Consider the following 18,542-nt stretch of genomic DNA (forward strand, 5'->3'; position numbering starts at 1 on the left):
TGGTGTGGTACTGCGATATGAGTAGCAGTTCTAACTTTTCCACGTTTATTTTGTCATTTCATATTGTCTGTTGAAGACCAAAAGTAGAACTGAAGGAAATGTACTACTCACATTTTACTGTACGCATTCTCAAATTGGATTTATCAAGAAAGCCTCCAGTCAATGATGGTGTTTGTGCAACGTATTGGTTATAGATTGCAATGTGACAAGGCGCAGCACGGTCTGTTGGACTATTTTAGCCTTTGAAGTATAATGACGTACCTGAACTACACTTCTATCACCTGCAGCATGTGTCACTAATTCCAGCCCTTTGAATTGGCGTTTAGGTATTGACGTCAGCAATTACAGGCAAAATGGATTAGTTTGAAACACACAAAGCCTCAAATGCCAATTTTCCATCTGACTATGTCAGCCAAACAGCCACACTTTGCCTCAACAGTGTCTGTAATAAGAAGAATACACAATACATACACAGGAAGAGAAATCGCTTTGCCGGCAAGCTGACATGCAAAAAAGCCCTTCTTCACACACAAAAGATTTCTTTCTGATCTTGCAATTATAAATCATCCCACCTTACCCCCTGCCTAGCTCCCTCTTTTTCTCAGTCTCCCTGATCTTCTTATTGCAGATTGAGGGAGACAAGCAGTACTTCCCTTTGCTTTATGACTCACAAGCAATACATAACAGGACAGGCTGATATAGGTTTAACAGATGCAGGCCTTAGGTCTAGATTAAAAACTGGAAACTTCTTTCCAATAAAGATGTATCTGCGGAATTTGTAGTAATAAACCTAGCCTCTGTGTATTAATGATGACTGCAGTTCTGCATCATCTAACAATACTATGAGAGGGAAGGTCTTGTTCCTGCAAAACGATCTCTTGTACACAACCACTTAACCAATTAACAAATCAATATAATACACTGATACCTTTGCCCAGTTTGTTATTTCTGTTTGTTCATCACTTCATTACTGAGTCACAACAAGAGGATATGGTTCAAATCTCACAGTGCGGCATTAACACCCTTTTTTAAAAGTGTGAAGAGATTGAAAGCACTGAGAGAATTGTGAGAAGGAAAGCTTGTAAAGAAATGTGTTGACTTTTTGACTGGACCTTTGGCCATAATTATTCTCTGTGGCCTAATTATTCCAGCAATATGCAAGATATATTAAATGCTAAGAGCATTTTCAGAAACAAAAAATGCAAAGGCAGATTCTTTGGTACTTGGACAGATATACATAGCTAATTTTTTTTTTACTATTGTTTAAGGAACCAAACACATGTCTGTATGTATGTAATGTATTTTAAATACATACATTAACATGGCAATAATTCAAATTATTGTTAGCTTGTATATATAGTTTGTTATCTGACATTGTTTGGCCATAATACCTACTGTTAGTTTGTTACTGTAAAGTGTATGCAAGAACAATAAGAACCTCGTACACGTTCTCATTCTGCATTGTGGAATCTGGGACCAGTTACTTCAAAGATGCACACTATCAACATTTATTTAAGCACCATCATTTCAAACACTATTCTTCAATAAGGATTGAAGACAACAACAGTGTGATACAATGTTGCAATGGGGGAAAAAAACAACCCAGAAAAAAGTAAACAAATACTGTACATATAGGATTAATAGCTTTACAAAGAGACAGAAGCCAAATTGGCTGCTGGAAGAACAATCAATTACTGGATGTCAATTGGCAACTCAGCTGTAAATAACGTGGGCTAGTGCCTCAGCTGTTAGATACTACACCACAGAGGAAGATCAGACTCCAGTAGATACAGTACACTGCAAACAAATGTAATCCTCTTTTATTTTGTATGAATATTAAATTTTTCTAGAAGCAACCAAAATAAAAAAGAGGTTTGTAGCTTGTGGATTGTGAAATTATTACATTTAAATCTGAATAACTGGTAGAGATGAATGTTTGCAAAGCTCTGTTAATTTTATGCGGAGAGAGAAGCAACAGAAACATTTCAGTCAGGAATCATCTCACATTTTCTTTTGTGCAACTGAAGACATGCAGAAAAGCCTAAATACGATTCCGTTCCTTAAGGAAAATGTGTCAGCGATGTGAGAGGGTGTCAAGGTGGTGAGTTGTCTTCAGCCTTATGCTCATCTTAAGATTTTTTTAAATGACTGAAAAAGGTGTAGGAAACAGCTGAGTATCGTAGAATTCTACGTTGTTAAGTAAATGTAAGGAAAACATCAATATTTAAATATATCCATCCATACTCTGTTCAATCTAATAATTTCAATATATAATGTGTGTTACTAATCACTTAATTACAATTGGCACACATTGAGACACAAACACTCAAATCGCTGGTGGGTGAGCAACAATGTTTCCTCCTCGTGCTGAGTGGCTATGAACTTCGCCAGAGCTGTTTTAGTCTTGCATAAAAAATTCAGGACTCTCTTAGCAACATTCGCCCTACATACCGTACAGCATACACACATGCATCACAGCATTATTAATGGTGCACACATGTGAGCAGGCATAAAAAAAACACACATACTGTACACTCTGGTACACTTGATTATTTACCTTAAGTATGTTTAACAAGAGACCAGCACAAAAACACAAAGGCTTGTATATGGTAAGTAGTGATCTAGACCCTCAGACATGCAGTTCAGTGCACTGTGTGTGTGTGTGTGTGTGTGTGTGTGTGTGTGTGTGCCTGTACATGTGCGTGCGTGTGCTTGTCTGTAATGTGACTGTTTAATTGCTGTGTGTGTACTTGTGCACATTTACATGTTCAATACATCTACGTATGCATTCAAGCAAGGTGCTTGTGTGCATGCGTCCTTGTGGGAAGCAGACACAGCTGCACACATATTCACAGCAAACAGCTCAACACCTCAGCTCATCCATCCATTTTCATTAGGACGTGAATGGCAGGAGTGCCAGAGAGAAAGAAAGATTGAGAGAGTTAAAGGATGTAGTTATGCTCCCAGAGGAAAGACTGTCCAACCACTATCTGTTGTTCTTAACCATACCGCTCCCTCTGCTCATATTACATAATCCACTACCAGTTCCACTACTGTACACTACTAGCAACAAGTAGATGTGCTTACTATCAACATTTTGTATATCACTGTGTATGTATGATATTCCTGCAAGTCTGAGCAGCCAAAAAAAAAACATAAAAGCATGTTTCTAACTTGAGAATTCAGCTTATCTTAGCGAGGCCCAATCAATGTGGGTTGCAACACCTCTGCCAAGTCATCTCCATTTGAAAAGCATATGGAGCACCTATTCATCCTGGCGGTATCCACACGTCTCCAGACAGCGCTCTTCCAATTGCAATTTTGAACTAAACCCACTCCAGAAACATGATTCCATCCTCGCTGCCTTCACCATGTTCTTTCATTCTGCAGTGTATCTAGGTCAATCAGTGCAAAGAGCCAAGCTGTGCTCAAGTGTTGAGAAGTGAAGAATTGAATGATGTAGGAAAGCTTCATGACTAAGCTATCAATCTGACCAAACATTTAGGAACAAACAGCTTCTTAATTCTAAAACCTTTGTGCCTCTTAATTTTGAAGAAAAACAAACAGAACATTTAAGTCTGGTTGCTGAAGGTAAAAGCTGCAGAGTAAACACACAGGCTACAGATGGGTTTCTAATCTGCATACTTGGTTCTACTGATCATTCATGGCATGATCAAAAAAACAGGACTTTCAGATTATTACCAGGAAAAGGAAGAGACATCACATGTAGTTAAATAGCTAGAAAGAGCTTGAGTCAATATTTAACATACATAATGCAACAATTTTGAATACCATATCATATTCTTAAACTGATTCAGATGAAAATTTAATTTAATAGGACACATGATTTCCTCCACTGTCTCCACAAATTAAAATTACAAGGAATGGCATAACCACAATCATATATCTCCGTAATCCTCATTATTTGACCTACTTTATGAACAATCTAGTTCATGAGCCAGTCATCCTGCTTTGGAAGATCCTGAAAATTGTGCCTTTGCTACCTTTCTGCTACACAGCGGCACTTCCAGCTAATCTTTTTCCCACACTGGCGGTAATATTGCTGTAGTGCTATAGTGTGAGAGCTATAAAAGACTGTCAATCTACGTATGATATCACGTTAATCGTAGCCTCTTCCTGGTGTGCAGATGCTGCCGCAGATGGATCGGGAGCATTTGCTAAAGGGCGAAGAGAGTGAAGTGAAGAAATTCACTCAACGCTTGAGTCATCCACAAGTAAGATGAGAAAATGATAACTTCACTGGTGCATCTGAGCATGAAGGCAGGCAACGTCCACGTACGTACTACAGCTGCTGTTGCTATGGTGTGATACTGTAGAATAGTTATTCTTTTATATTAGCATGACACCATAAGCTAGACAACAGCCACACTGAATTAGGGAATGATGATACCTGGGATAAGAGAATTAGACATTGGCATAGGCATTTTATGTTCAAGAAATGTAACACATACAGCCTGGTTAAGTTCTAAAAAAGATCTGAAAAACTCCTGTAAGACAATGACAGAACCACCTGGAACAGAAGCGTCTCCTGATAGTAGCAAAAGCAATTTTGAATCTTAAATTTAGGTGTTAGACAAGATTACAACAAAACGAGTGCACATGAGGAGCAGTTCACACACCCTCGTATATCTATGTGTATAAATATATTTCACACTGCAAGTGTTAAAGTTTCTAAAATAAAATAAAGTAAACACATGTTTTCTTCCCTGCAGATTATTAACTATAATAATGAATTGATGTTTAAAGCAGTACTGCATTAGGGGGTCTTAGCAGTGAGCCAGCACGCTCCCCTCCCTTTTTTCCAATTCTCTAATGTAGTAACAGATTTAACAATGAAGAAATAGACCACTAACACTGTAATGAACAATGGTTAAAAAGGCTTAAAAAGCCCAGTTAAAAATCCATCCTGCAACATGTTAGCAATAAAAGCTGATGGTTTTACTGTGTAATGTCTTTGTGTTTATGTGTTTGTGTTTATGTGTGTGTGTGTGTGTGTGTGTGTGTGTGTGTGTGTGTGTGTGTGTGTGTGTGTGTGTGTGTGTGTGTGTGTGTGTGTGTGTGTGTGTGTGTGTGTGTGTGTGTGTGTGTGGTGAAAGAATTTTTTCTTCATTCATCAGCATTTCAACCCTAAATCAACCATGGCAGAAGAACACTGTCTAGCCATTAGTAATAGCAATTCCCATTGCACAGATCATCATCATATACACACACAAACACATACACACACGTGCAGACTAAAAATAGCAGCTGTCTTACCTTTCTGTACACTATCATGTTGGGGGATTCATCCGCTACCCCGTTGGTACCCTGCCCACCACTGTTGGTCTGTGCCATGATCCAGCGAGTAAATCTGCCACAGGAAATGTCAGGTGCTCCTGTTGTGGACAGAATGGACATATTGGTCCATCAAAAGAACAATAAAGCCTGAACATAATTTGCCCTTGCCAAGAAGAGAACAATTTACATAACTTTGGTTCACAAGGTCTTCAGAAGGACACTTTTTTTTAAAGGAAGCTGATTTTGCACAAGGTACTGGTATGATGTAAATTCCCAGTGAATGGGGCAAAAGTTCAACTTAAAAAGCATTAATTGGTGCCATGTAGGACTACTACTTTTTCCTAGATGGATTCATTCAGCACAAAACCCATTGAGAAAATGTTATTGTTTGTTGACATCAAAGGATTCAGCAGCAATCCTCACGTCCTACATGCGCCGTGCACCGTACTTTGCATCTTAATTGCACTGGTAAGATAAGGTGAGGTGAAGACCTGGACCCTGACAACGGTAAATGCAGTGTAAAACACACACACACACACACACAAACACAGTCCCTGGAGGAGGTACAATGCAGCTTGGATACATCCATTCGGTAGAGCATACATTGTCAAAACGTGCAAGACTGCAAATTTAAAAATATATATATATATATATATATATTGAATGCACGTTACAGTTTCATAATTCTTTCTTCCCCATACTACACCCACACGGCATCCTTGGGAGGTGTAGTCTGCAACACTACATAGCCTATAGCATGTAAACAGCGAAGTCATGAAACCTGCTCTCAACGTGAGGCCGTCATCTCTACTATACTACTGTGTTTTCTTACCACAAACACTGCCAGTTTCAGCACCTTGGACAGCTACTGCAAAACGCCTGCGCCCGTTATCGTCCCTTCTTATCAATCACGATTAGCGCGTAAATACACAGAAAACACAGCGACATCGGTCACCGGAGGAGAAGGGGTGGCTGGCTTACCTGAAAAAAACGCGCAACCCGCTATAGGAGTCCTGAATCCTCGCAGAGGTGGAAGCCTGGTCCTTCGTGTTCAGTATGTCAACTGGCATACATAGGAATGCGAGGATTGGTCATTGGCAACGTGAAGAGGCAGACATTCGGTGGACACTTGGTGTGGTAAAGCTCTCTATCTCTATCGCTCCTCTTCTCAGAACGATGCTCAGAAGCACGGGCGCGCCATCTCGGAATGCCGTGAACGCGCATCGATCCATGACCAATCGTGTGTGAGGAACAAATTACAACCCGTTTTGGAGAAATAACTGACATTTTCCAGCTCAAATTGTACTGCTATGCACTGCGGTGATATGCTGGTAAACATAGATTAGACTTGCAGTATATTAATATTTTAACTATTCATTCTTCAACGAACTAGCAAAATATAGCACTGATCTTATTTTCCTTTTTTCAGAAACAACTACATTCACAACACTCTCGGGAACTTTAACGAGATATTTAATGTTTACATTACTTTATATTATAATAAACTAAAATCATATTAAATACAATACAGTTATGCAGTATTAAACTACCCAACAGTATATAAGATAGAATTTGCTCCAAAACAGCCTGTTACAAAATTGAAGTGCTGCTTGTGACACTGCCTCCACAGGTTTTAATTCAATAATGCAACACTGACAGAGCTCATTTTGCTTGCATAGCAATACTTCTGTGCTGATGATAATAGCCTAGGCTACTTACAGATTTGTGAAAGTGAAATTTGTTATAACATTGGTACAAAAATATTTTTTTTCAGCAGTGGTATTGCTTATTTCATAAAGGAATATACTGATATAACTGGATACTTCCTCCACTACTGTCTTTAATATATAATTAATGTGAAATAATGTGGTTTTACTTTCTCTGAGTCAAAACTCTTCTGATGGTGTATCAATGGACACAATTCTGATGATCCATGACAGTCAATGAGATGCCAACCTTTGTAGAGAGAGTAACACCTTGGAGGAACTATTAATATATGAGCATATGGTTGAAAAGTGCATGTCAAGTCACTGTAGTAAATGCATGATGTCACTTTCTTTAGAGCAGTCTTGAGATTTTTCTGAATGACTTAGTAGTTAATTGGCGCTTTATGTTTCGTAGACAAGGTTTGCAGCAATAAGGTTTCAGTTTTAACTAAAATATTCAGAACACAATAATGAAAAAAGAAATACTGAGCGACAGTTGTGCCTAATAAACTCTTTTTTATGATTTACAGTCTTACAAGAATCTTACAAGAATGTTGCATGTAGATTAAAAGTACAAGTAGAAATCAAAACTGATCTTGTCAAAACTTCGCTTTTGCTCTAAATGTAAATTAGCCATAAACAACCATCAGGTTCAGAGCGTTGCATCTTTTATAGCAATTTCCATGTAACAGACTTCACTGACTGCAAATGTAAGAACATGTTGGAAAACAGATTTGAGATACTGTGATTTAATGTATCCAGTGCTACAGATATAACTGGATAGATAAAATAGAAAATCTCTTAATTTTCTGCAATCTGTGGCTTTGAGGTCTGCAGCAGTCCATCCGTGAAATATGACAGATGGGCCCCTCCTCCCTATGTACTGTACAATATGTGTTTGTATGTTCTTATTTTTGTCTTCTGTCTTCCCCTTTGCTCTCTCAGGACTTTAGCTCACTGCAAGATGGACCTAAACATTCAGTCCACTCAGTTCCTCTGTTATCAGAATTACAATAATGTACAATCATCAGGAATTAGCTTATAATTGCTCTGTAAAGATAATATAGGTTATGAGCCAAATGGCAATCATGTTACAGCCTTTAGGATTCCTGAGTCAACTCATGTCCATATTTCATTGCATCTTTGCATAATTTTCCTGTTTCCTTATTATCTGTCATTAACAATGTGTTAACATGCTGTAGCTTTTTTTTTTTTTAATGGATTTGCTGCAATTGGGTCAATCTTATCAGGTAGAGTCAATAAATACACCCTTAAAAGTCCCATGACACGCTGCTGTTTTTTTCGATGCTTTCCTATAGGCCTTAGTGGTCCCCTAATACTGTATCTGAAGTGTCTTTCCCGAAATTCAGCCTTGGTGCATAATTACAGCCACTGGAGCCAGTCCCACAGTGAGTTTTCACATTGACTTAGGCAACAACCCCTTTGGTTTTCCCAAAAGAGCCATGCAGACCCTTTCAAGATGCTGCTGCAAGAATCATTCTTAAATCTTTACACTGGCTTCCTGTTAGGTATAGAACAGCTTTTAAAGTGTTGGTGTTAGTTTATAAACCACTTAATGGCTTTGGGTCAAAATACATCTCTGATATTGAAGAATGTAGGCTCCTTTAATCTTTAAGAAGCAGTTAGCTAGAAGTGCCTTGAGTCAAAACCAAACACCATGTTGGATTTAGTCACTATGTTGCAGACAGAACATACACCCACTTGTTGATAAATGAACCCCAATTGTAGCCACTTTCAAATCTAAATGAAAGACTTCCAAGTTTTCATTTGCCTTTGAGTGATTATATTCTTTAGCCTATGTGTTGGAAAGGTGTTATACAAATAAACTTGCCCTGCCTTATTTTTATATATATATTTAATGCCAATGATAATGTCAAGCATCCATCTTCCCTCACCCAGAGTGCTTTCCTGTGGACAGAAGCACAGTCACAGGTTATTATTAACCAGCAGGAACCTTTTCCTTAAAAAAAATGTCAGGTCAGTAATTCAGTATTTTACTGTAAGGCTGGAATCACCAGTGCACAATCAATCAATCACGTAAACCATACAAAAATACAGTTTTAGTTGAATTTTGTGTGGTTTTTCACGGGATGAAGTAGGGGAACGGTCCCTTTAAGTGGTTTGACGCACAAAAACAAAACAAAACACAAATTCCCACAATGCACCGGTCCATTCTTCGTCGTCGAACAAAAACGCGGAAACAAAAGAAATAACGTTTATCGGTTTGTCAAAACAAATAACACCGACCGAGTCGGCATAAAGTGAGGGTAGCTGACGCTGACAGCTGTCACAGTTAACATCGTAGCTTCGCTTAACCTATCTAAAAGCTTTGCAATGGCTCTGAAAAGAATACAGAAGGTAAGGATTCATCTTTTTTTTTTTTATTGAATGTACAGACAAGGTTGGGGCGATGCGGAAACGACGTCGCTATAACGTTAACATTAGCCAGTCAAGCCTAATAGCATCTGTTTGCTAACGCAACGTGTTGTTTTTGTAACGTACTATTTGTGAATGATTTAACGATAGGTAACGTGAATTAATTCACAAGACTGATTTTACTGCCAGCAAGTCTGATATGTATCTAACTGTCGATGACACGACTAGCTACAAATGAGCCAGTTACCTAGCTAGCTAGCAAGGTTAGCCGTTAAACTTATATTAGCTCATTTTCAGCTAACAGCGAGCTAAAGTTGGCCTAGCAAGCAAGCGAGAGAGTGAACGCCCTGCCCTGTACGTTTAAGTTTCTGGCTACTTTTCAATATAATTTTATTTTCCACGGTGTTAGTCGCTAACGTAAGTTTACAGTTTAGCAGACTGTAAACTTAAGTATTCTGAATTGAAGCAATGCATAGCTAAACGTTAAACCGCGGCGGACCTGTCGAACTATTAAAATGTTATTTTTTTTATTTGTACAGGAGTTACAAGACCTAGAAAAGGACCCTCCAGCGTCATGTTCTGCTGGACCTGTCGGGGAGGACTGTAAGTTTCAGAATGCCTGCTGAAGTGTTTACAAACCTGTCATATTATTATTTTCATTGTTGTCAATATATTTGTGCTTTGTGAACTGTGTTGCAGATTGTAGGTATATAAAGCATTTAAGCTAAGTAATGTTCTCACGTAATCTTTGTTTCTTTCAGTGTTTCACTGGCAAGCTACCATCACGGGACCGGTGAGTTTTTTCTGGATTAGTTTCCTGGATTTTTTTTTTAAACCAAGTTTCTTCTGGATCTCCATACAATAGTGTTTTATGTCGCCTTTACAGGCCTTTCTATTCTGTTTGGAAAGCACAGACTGGCACAGTCTATCCCAGTGCTACTTACAAAAGCTGATGGCATTACATACTGTAGACAATAGGAAAAGGGGAAATACCATAAAGCCATAATTTGACCAAATGGAAGTAAAATAAATTGTCTAAGTGTATGGTTGCTCTCTCAATACAAATACAATTTCAACTTTTACAGTACTAGGCATAATTTGACAACAATTATCCTGTCTATTTCAGAATGATAGCCCATATCATGGAGGAGTGTTCTTCCTTTCTGTCCATTTTCCCACTGACTATCCCTTTAAACCACCAAAGGTAAGATTATGAAGTAGCTGAAAGTACATCACCTTGTTATAATAGGCATTTGCCACTGTTTTCTGAACTAGTTTATAGACCAAATGATGAATAAAAAAAGATATTGTAAAATGCAGCCCTACAAACACCAAGAGGAGAGAACATATTTCTCCAATTATTATATCCTTGCACTGGCTTCTGGTTAAATATAAATGATTTAAAGACCCTACTTATTGTCTATAAGTTATTAAAAGATCTGGGCCCCAAATATATTGCAGATAAGTTTGCTAAGTACAAATCTGGTAGGTCTCTCAGATCAGCAGGGACTAGTTAGTGGTGCCCGGAGTTCGCTCCAATTGTGGTGAAACGGCTTTTAGCTATTAAAAGTAGCCTCAACGCAGAGCGACCTACAACGCTTTAAGGAATTTATACTTGTGCGCTGGTCTGTCTGCATCTTAGCGTATCTTTAAGATAATAGCAGGTCCAGTATGTGTATGCATGGGGAATGTGTGGTAGAGCAAGCTCCGGAGCGAGTACCAACTCCGGAGATGGAGAAACAAAGTGTCTCACCTGTGCAGAAGGAAACGTTAACACTCGTTGATTTCATGTTGTTGAAGGAGAACCCAAAAATGAGTAGGGGAAATGCACCCGTAACAAGGCAAGCAAACCATTGTTGCGGTGTGGGTCGCAGCAACATGTGGTAACATTTCTTGAGAGGTGCACATCAGGCTACGGCCGTATGCGTACCTGCAGCGTAGATTCAATTCAGAACCATAAATCAAGCTTTAGATCTAACATACCCCAACTGTTAGCATTTTTAGAACAAAGTTAATTAAAGATCTGATTCAACAGCTTTAAATTAGTCTTATTTTATGGTACTTTCATTTATCTTATTGTATTCTTCTGTTTATCTTTGTCTATTAATGCTTTGTTTCTTTCCATAGCTTGCCTTTACCACGAAAATCTATCACCCAAACATCAACAGCAATGGTAGCATCTGCCTTGACATCTTGAGGTCACAGTGGTCCCCTGCTCTTACTGTATCAAAAGGTGAGTAACATATTAAGTTTGCCTGTACAGTGTAATACATAACAACAGCACTGTGTATGGGCAGATTTACTTTGAATTCACAAGGAAATAGTCTTTGAATGTGTGTTGACATGTGAGCTTAAAACTGCCCTATATGCTGACACAGTACATACAACAGGCAATGTGAAAAAAACAGTTTCCTCTGCCTCCTCCTAGTCTGGGTTTCCGTGGGTCTTAAGACCTGTGTTCTAGGTCTTAAATAATTTTAAACATGTCTTAATTTTCCTATGTCCATGTAACGCTAAACTCCATTGCTCATCAAAATACTCAAATATGCTTCTGCAGTCCTTTTATTAAATGATTCTGTGGTGCTGTAATTTTTTCTTTTGCTAGTCCAAATAAAATGTTGCTGCATTATGACTAAAAATGAGTCCAACGTGTAACTTATATTGCAGCCAATCAAGTTTTGTGTTATTGGTAGAAGTCTCTTTCAGATTGTACCACAGACATAAAACAGATTTTAGTTTTCAGCTATGGAGAAGTGCAAGTTTAACAATACTTGGCTAAATGTATGGCTTAGCTGATGTGATAAAGGTCTTAAATTTCATGCATGGTGGTCTTACAAAGGTCTTAAAAGCCTTATTTTTGGCTTTGTGAAACCTGCAGAAACCTTGCTACTGTTCCTATGGCATTTACAAGATTTTTCACAGATAATCTGTCTCATGTACTACTGTCAGAAGTATAGTAACAGTTTGAGCAATTAGCTTTTTTTAAAAGGGTAAATTATGATGATGGGGCAAAAGGTAGCATGGAGCTGAAATGCCCAAGATGGGTATGTTGAATTATATCAAACCTAGCAAGACAGTGAATTTGTTCTTCCAAATGAATGATATTCAGCCTCTACAAACACAGGTAATATGATGTTCAGGGCTGATTGTCCTAAAGTTAAATTCTGTGTGCATTTTTCACTTTGAATTTTTTTTTTAAGTAAGTAATTTAAATATCTGTGATAACATTAATGGCTAAAAATACACTTTTTATCTTTTTTCAAAGGATCTAAACTAGCATGATTATGACATTAAGGTCTTGGAAATCAAAGCTTGTCTATTTGTATTGAAATTAGTATACAGGGAATGAGTTAAGAAGTAGAGAAAGTTGTTTTCAATTTAATTGAAACCTGAGTGAAAACTGATTTTCTTTTTCCTCCCCAGTTTTATTATCCATATGCTCCTTGCTATGTGACCCAAATCCAGATGATCCGCTAGTTCCAGACATTGCACATATCTACAAATCGGACAGACAAAAGTGAGTACGAAAGCCAAAGAATTTGGAATGTGGGAAAACTTGAATCATTTAACATTTCTTTACAACTCATTCTGGTTTCTATTCTCTCTGTAGGTACAACAAAGTAGCCAGAGAGTGGACTCAGAGGTATGCAATGTGAGGAGCTGGAGTTTCAGCAACAATGACGCATCCCTAAACACCTCAAAATATGACAGTACTGTTTCAACTGTTCATCCACACTGGTTCTAGTTGAGGTGTTTTATTTGCTTGAAGCACTTTCTCTACTTGGACTTTACTTGACTTAACTGTTTTTACTGTTTATTTTATTTTCTCCTTAAATTGGCGTCATTATAATTATTGGTTGTGGTGAGATGGCCTGATTATACTTTCTTTTAAGAGATTTATATTGTACAACCATACTGAATTTATTTTTCATTATTTTGCATTAAAGACATTAATCAATAACTAGCAAATTGTTTCTGGGCATTTGGCAACAAATGAGTAATCTGAAACTATGAACCATCTTGTTGTTGCATAAAATGTTTGATTCAGTACACACTATGTTATATAACCAACAAATCAGAGTCTGCCCCTTATTCTGCTATTCACATGGCCACTAGGTGGTAGCCTTTACTTTTACCGGCCCGAGCCTTTTACACCAGGAAGGTTCTCTCCAGGACAAGTTCATTCATGTTTGTGTTACATTTAGTTCAGGCCCTTTTGCTAAGTTGTTATTCATGTGGATAGTGGTTATAGTTTCATGCTTAAGCAACAATGTTAAAATGAGATGAAATGTTCTGTCCATTGAAATAAGAGCACCCATTATCACTTCTGCTGGTTGCGCACAGTTGCTGCACACTGGTGAAGCTCGTGTACACAGTAATTAAGCGGCCCATGTCTCCTTTGGATGAGTCCACAATAAAATGCAACCATCCTGATGTTAATGTAAAGACGGCCACACACATTTAATTTCAGCAGTGCAATGGTGATGTAACTTAATCAGACTTCTGGGTTTAGTGAAGTCTTGTCCTAGTAGTACACAAATGTTGGCCTTCAGCTTTTCAACTCTCATTACCTGCCAGAACAAGAATTTTAAATAATTAGGTGACTGCCTTAACCTTGACAAATGTTTTGCAAGTTTAGGTGAAGACCACAAATGTCAAAGCTGAATTAAATTTTTGTTTTTTTGACTCATGAGTTTATTGAAGTAAGAATAACTATGATGGTAGAACATCACTGGCCTGGCAGGTTCCTGTTGTGGAGCGCACATAAATACAGCAGAACAAAATATTACACAATGAAATTACACAGAATATGGCTAATTACCAACACAAACAAGGTTCACATAAACCATAAAACTGTAAATTTAACACATTGTAAATTACATTTAACAAGGTCACATGTCACTGACAAAGTGTCATTAATCATTTCCTCTGCACAGCATGAGAATAATTCTGGAACTATATTTCTACAGGGCTTGCAAACATGTTATGGTATACATTACAATACTGACCTGCTTCTGTGTTATTTTATTCAGCTCATACACAGCATATTTGGATTGTGGCCCCTTTTTGAATCTGTTTTTACTTAATGTAGGCTTGCGCCACACTCGCTTTGATTTGCTCTTCCTGTATTACTTCCCTTTACCCACTTCAGGATGTATAGTGTTTCCTCTATAAGCCAATTACTCGGTTGCATGAGGAGTTATTATAAACTGCATGCCTGCCTGAAAATATGGTATAGAATATTCATTATTCATTTCTAGATGTATCAGTGTACTTGTAATTTAATGTTTAGATCTAATTATGTTTTTTTGGTATAGTTGGCTATAACGCCTCAAACGTTCCCATAAAGTGAGACGTAAAAGTTGTGTCCTGACATTAAAACAAATTGAATCTAGGGAATTTCTCCCAAATACTAAAGATTGGAGACTTCGCAGGAACCCGGAGGAGGAAGATGTTAAAAAAAAGTTTCTGGGAGGAGTCCGGCTTTTTTGCAGGGTGACACGTGAAACTTTCTCGAGGAGTTGGTTGGTATGTTTGCGTGTGCTGCACGACGTTCCGTTAACTCAGCAGACAACCTATAGCTAGTGGACCAGTGTGCTCCTGCCTATTTTTAGAAGTCAGCCTGTAATGGGGGAAACAAAGGGGCTTGAAGAAACTGCAGGTAAATGTTCTGCGCTGCTATGAGCCCGCACAACACCGCGAAGTGACGGAATAAAACCGTTAACAGAAGTTCAACTGCTTTGCTTCAGCTTGACTTGACTTTGATCACAACGCAGTGGCCCCTGGAGAAGTTTCTGCGCAGCGCAATGGCGCAGTGCGACACTTTAAGCGGATATTTGCAGCAGTCGGACCAGGGCTCCAACAGCGAGCGCAGTACCGACTCTCCTCTCCCGGGATCAGAGGAGGATCTGAGCGGACTCCATCCTCTGCCAGATCCGGAGTGGACTGAGGAGAGGTTTCGGGTGGACCGAAAGAAGTTGGAAGTCATGTTATTAGGTAAAAAAAAAGCAACTAAGTACAAAGTTAATAAAAGACATGCGTTTTAACGTATATCCTGTCGACGTTTAATCTCCTTTTGTAGCCTGCCGTAGTTTCCGAGAAGATGCTCACTTGAGCAGCCCTCTTAGGCTCTTTGTTTATGTTGGTCGACTGGTGGGTGAAAAAAAACAAAAAAGCACCAGCTGCATGTGGTGGGGCCCCGCGCGCAGAAAGTTTCCTAGCATGTAGCTTAGGCGGTGTTGGTAGTAGTGAACTACATGTCATTCAACTAGCAGTTTAATTTACATTTCGCAGTAGCCTAGCTTGGTAGTACTTTCAACTACTTTAATTTTTTCAATGATTCGAGTCGCATAAATTAGGCTACTTTTTTGACCTTTTTGTATGGTTAAATAGGCTACTAAAACTACAAATTTAGGACAGGATATATATATTTTTTTGGTCCCATTCTCCACTGAAAATTGAACCCACTTTGACCAGCCCCGTAACCTTTTTCTGTCATACTGGCAAAGAAGACATGCGTCAGGCATGCATCGCGTTTCTCTACTGGAAGGATACTCTGGTAGGGCACTTTTGAAACGGATTTTTTTTCTCAAACGTGGGCACCCCAAGTCCGCCAGACTCATTTAACAACACTTTCTGTAGGCCTACCCAATTACTGCTTTTGGTAACCTCAAATTTTAGGACTCCTTCTTAGCATTGTCAGGGAACTTGAGCGTGTAATGTGTGTGTGTGTGTGTGTGTGATCCGCAAACGAACCAATTAAGATAATAGACGTCAATTAGCCTTGGGCTTTCAATTAGTGTTAGAAACACGTTTTCATAAGCAAAAGTAAATTATGTGTTGACCGCGTGAATGAGTTGCTAAGTTCAGTCAAACGAGCGTACTCAAACTAAAGTTTTACCAGGTTGAAGAGGTCAAAGACGAGACAATAGGCTCGTTCGAGATGAACTGCGCCTCGCCTGTAAAGTGGATGAGAGCAGGCGTCAATAGCCGGGGGCATTGACTGAAAGCCGCGGTAAAATCGGAGAGATTTAAAAAAAATAAAGTAAAAAATACAGTGAATATAGAGAAGCTTGAGAAAGAAAAACAAAACAAAACCAAGGACATATAAATATAAAAATAGATACAAGTAAATAAGTTAGAAAATATAAACATCAAAAAACTAAATACAATACAGGCAAGGTGAGATGGGCTAGGGCTATATCATTACTTAAAATCTTGCAGTAGATCAGCTATATAGATAGTTTTCTTACTATTAAGGATTTGGATAGACTCACAAAAATTTTGAAATTCACTTCTGAAGTGAGTATTCCAACCACTTGGTAGTACTGGTAGTAGTCCATGCTAAACAGGAAGTCAAAGAAACACTCACATCCTGTTTGTCCGATTCTGATTTTAAAAACATGTTATCAGACACAAAAATTTTCTTTTACACAGTCTCTAGATGTTTTTAAGAGTAGCTGTCAAAATGCTCTACATGCGATTCTTTGCTGATGTTGATAAACAGCAAACTGTAGTAGGCCGTGATCTGAACGGATTCAGATTTCTTTATGTTAATATCAGGCACACGTGTTTGGTACAGAATAAGCTTTTAAATCAGACAAATGTTAGTTAGTATGAAACGGCATCATTTTGAGTCGATTCTGAACCAACCAAGGGGGTGAGCCTCTGCTTCTAAAACGGCATTGTAATGCTACGAAGCAATCACCTGCAGTTAGCATCCCATTCCCTGCCATTCATTGTGGCGCCACTTTGACAGTGAATAATATTACATCTGAAGCTTTTAAAGAACTATTTGTCCGTCTCTGCTGATTGGGAATGATTGAGATTAGTCTTGGCACAGCTACCAGAAGATTAGCAACTTTCAGACACATTGCCTACGTCACAACTATGTCGTCAAGCTCAATTGGAGGCTGCGCAGCAACGCCTAGCCATCACCGGTATAGTGCTTCTATTTTCCTTCGCTGGTGTCCGTCCAGAACAACGCTATCTGTTGGTCCACTTCTTTAACTGCCTATGGAAACAATCAGCTGAGAGGCAGGCGTTTCCCAGCATCCACTGGGTCCGCCTGGGTCTTGCCATAGATTGTAAAATGAATGGACAAAGCAACGCCATAGACTTTGACGGAGACCAGTAAAGTCTATTAGAAGCACTTTTCCGGTGTTGGCAGAGCGGGGCTGCGCAGCTGCAAACTGAGCTTTACAACGTAGATGTGATCTGGGCAAAAAGGTTTGGTAGCTGTGCCAAGAGAAATCTGGATAAATGTTACTTCATTATTCGTTATTTCGTTATTTACCTGCCAAATACCAAAGTACAATGCTTTTCATAGACACTTTATGGGCCCGCGAGCTTCTCCTGTCAATACGGTAATTTGTCGACTGTGCGTCAGAAAGTCATTACGTGACTTCCTTTTCAGCCTGAAGGCTGCAGGAATTGGCTATAATCTGTCCTGACTTGACATCGGATTTTTGTCACTTTCCCCGGCTGGTCCACTTTACAGATGAGGCCCAATTTATCTCGAACAAGCCTAATAACTATCAAATCTGTGCTTATAGATGTAGTACCGTACCCTGACTCTTGTTGTGTGCCTTTAGAAAGAGGCTGCAGTGACAACAGATTTCAATTGAAAACTACCTTTTCATGACTGCCATTGATACATTCTGTCTCAAAACATAATGCCAAATTCTATTTTTGGTCATATATCTGATTTACACTATCATGTTGCTCATAAAGACACACACACCTCTGTTGAGAGGTCTCTAGAAAATCAGAGGTCTAGGTCATTCATCACATATTTCAAAACACAAAAGCGTGAAATATTAGAGCCTCAGGTAAATGGGCTGGATTTTTTATCGTTTCCAAGAAGAGACCTTCAGAGGAACATTCATAATTGAATAATACTGTAATTACAAGAAGCATGATTCTGCATGCTGATGAGTAAAGCTTTGAAATTAAATTTTAAATTTAAAAAAATTTAAATGTTATCACTGTAACTGGATGAAAGCTGTTAATCTATAATGTTTAAGTTGTAATTTAAATTTGTTACAAACTCTTTAAATAATCTTCAGCGAGCGGTTATGGAAGTAAGTTTATCCTATACACACAGACGCGTGTGTTTGTATGTATGCACACACGTAGTTC

The 18,542-nt window shown here is 38.6% G+C and overlaps 3 protein-coding genes across 5 annotated transcripts in view; 2 read left to right on the forward strand and 1 right to left on the reverse strand.

Annotated features, from left to right (window-relative positions):
* The window catches only part of rgs7a (regulator of G protein signaling 7a), a 50,267-nt gene extending 43,733 nt beyond the window's left edge, over window positions 1-6,534 (reverse strand). For both annotated transcript variants that reach the window (XM_034899183.1, XM_034899182.1), the window contains exons 1-2: window positions 6,280-6,534; window positions 5,278-5,396 (exon numbers count right to left, since the gene is read on the reverse strand). In XM_034899183.1, coding sequence (XP_034755074.1) covers window positions 5,278-5,355 — 78 coding nt within the window. In that variant the 5' untranslated portion in view covers window positions 5,356-5,396; window positions 6,280-6,534. The remainder of the gene's footprint in view (window positions 1-5,277; window positions 5,397-6,279) is intronic.
* A 2,620-nt stretch (window positions 6,535-9,154) lies between these two features.
* LOC117960900 (ubiquitin-conjugating enzyme E2 D4-like) lies at window positions 9,155-13,362 on the forward strand. The gene is made up of 7 exons (XM_034899185.1): window positions 9,155-9,383; window positions 9,941-10,004; window positions 10,163-10,194; window positions 10,528-10,605; window positions 11,529-11,634; window positions 12,825-12,918; window positions 13,012-13,362. Exons 1-7 carry the CDS (start codon window positions 9,360-9,362, stop codon window positions 13,055-13,057), a joined length of 444 nt encoding a protein of 147 aa, XP_034755076.1. The 5' UTR covers window positions 9,155-9,359; the 3' UTR covers window positions 13,058-13,362.
* Window positions 13,363-14,891: 1,529 nt separating this feature from the next.
* Window positions 14,892-18,542, forward strand: part of LOC117960871 (protein bicaudal C homolog 1-like) — a 60,654-nt gene continuing 57,003 nt past the window's right edge. Inside the window, exon 1 of one of the 2 annotated variants that reach the window (XM_034899138.1) lies at window positions 14,892-15,398. In XM_034899138.1, coding sequence (XP_034755029.1) covers window positions 15,209-15,398 — 190 coding nt within the window. In that variant the 5' untranslated portion in view covers window positions 14,892-15,208. The remainder of the gene's footprint in view (window positions 15,399-18,542) is intronic. The other variant, XM_034899137.1, reaches the window with a different exon arrangement.

Source organism: Etheostoma cragini, chromosome 17, assembly GCF_013103735.1.
Source record: "Etheostoma cragini isolate CJK2018 chromosome 17, CSU_Ecrag_1.0, whole genome shotgun sequence".
In the NCBI taxonomy this organism is placed as follows: domain Eukaryota; kingdom Metazoa; phylum Chordata; class Actinopteri; order Perciformes; family Percidae; genus Etheostoma; species Etheostoma cragini.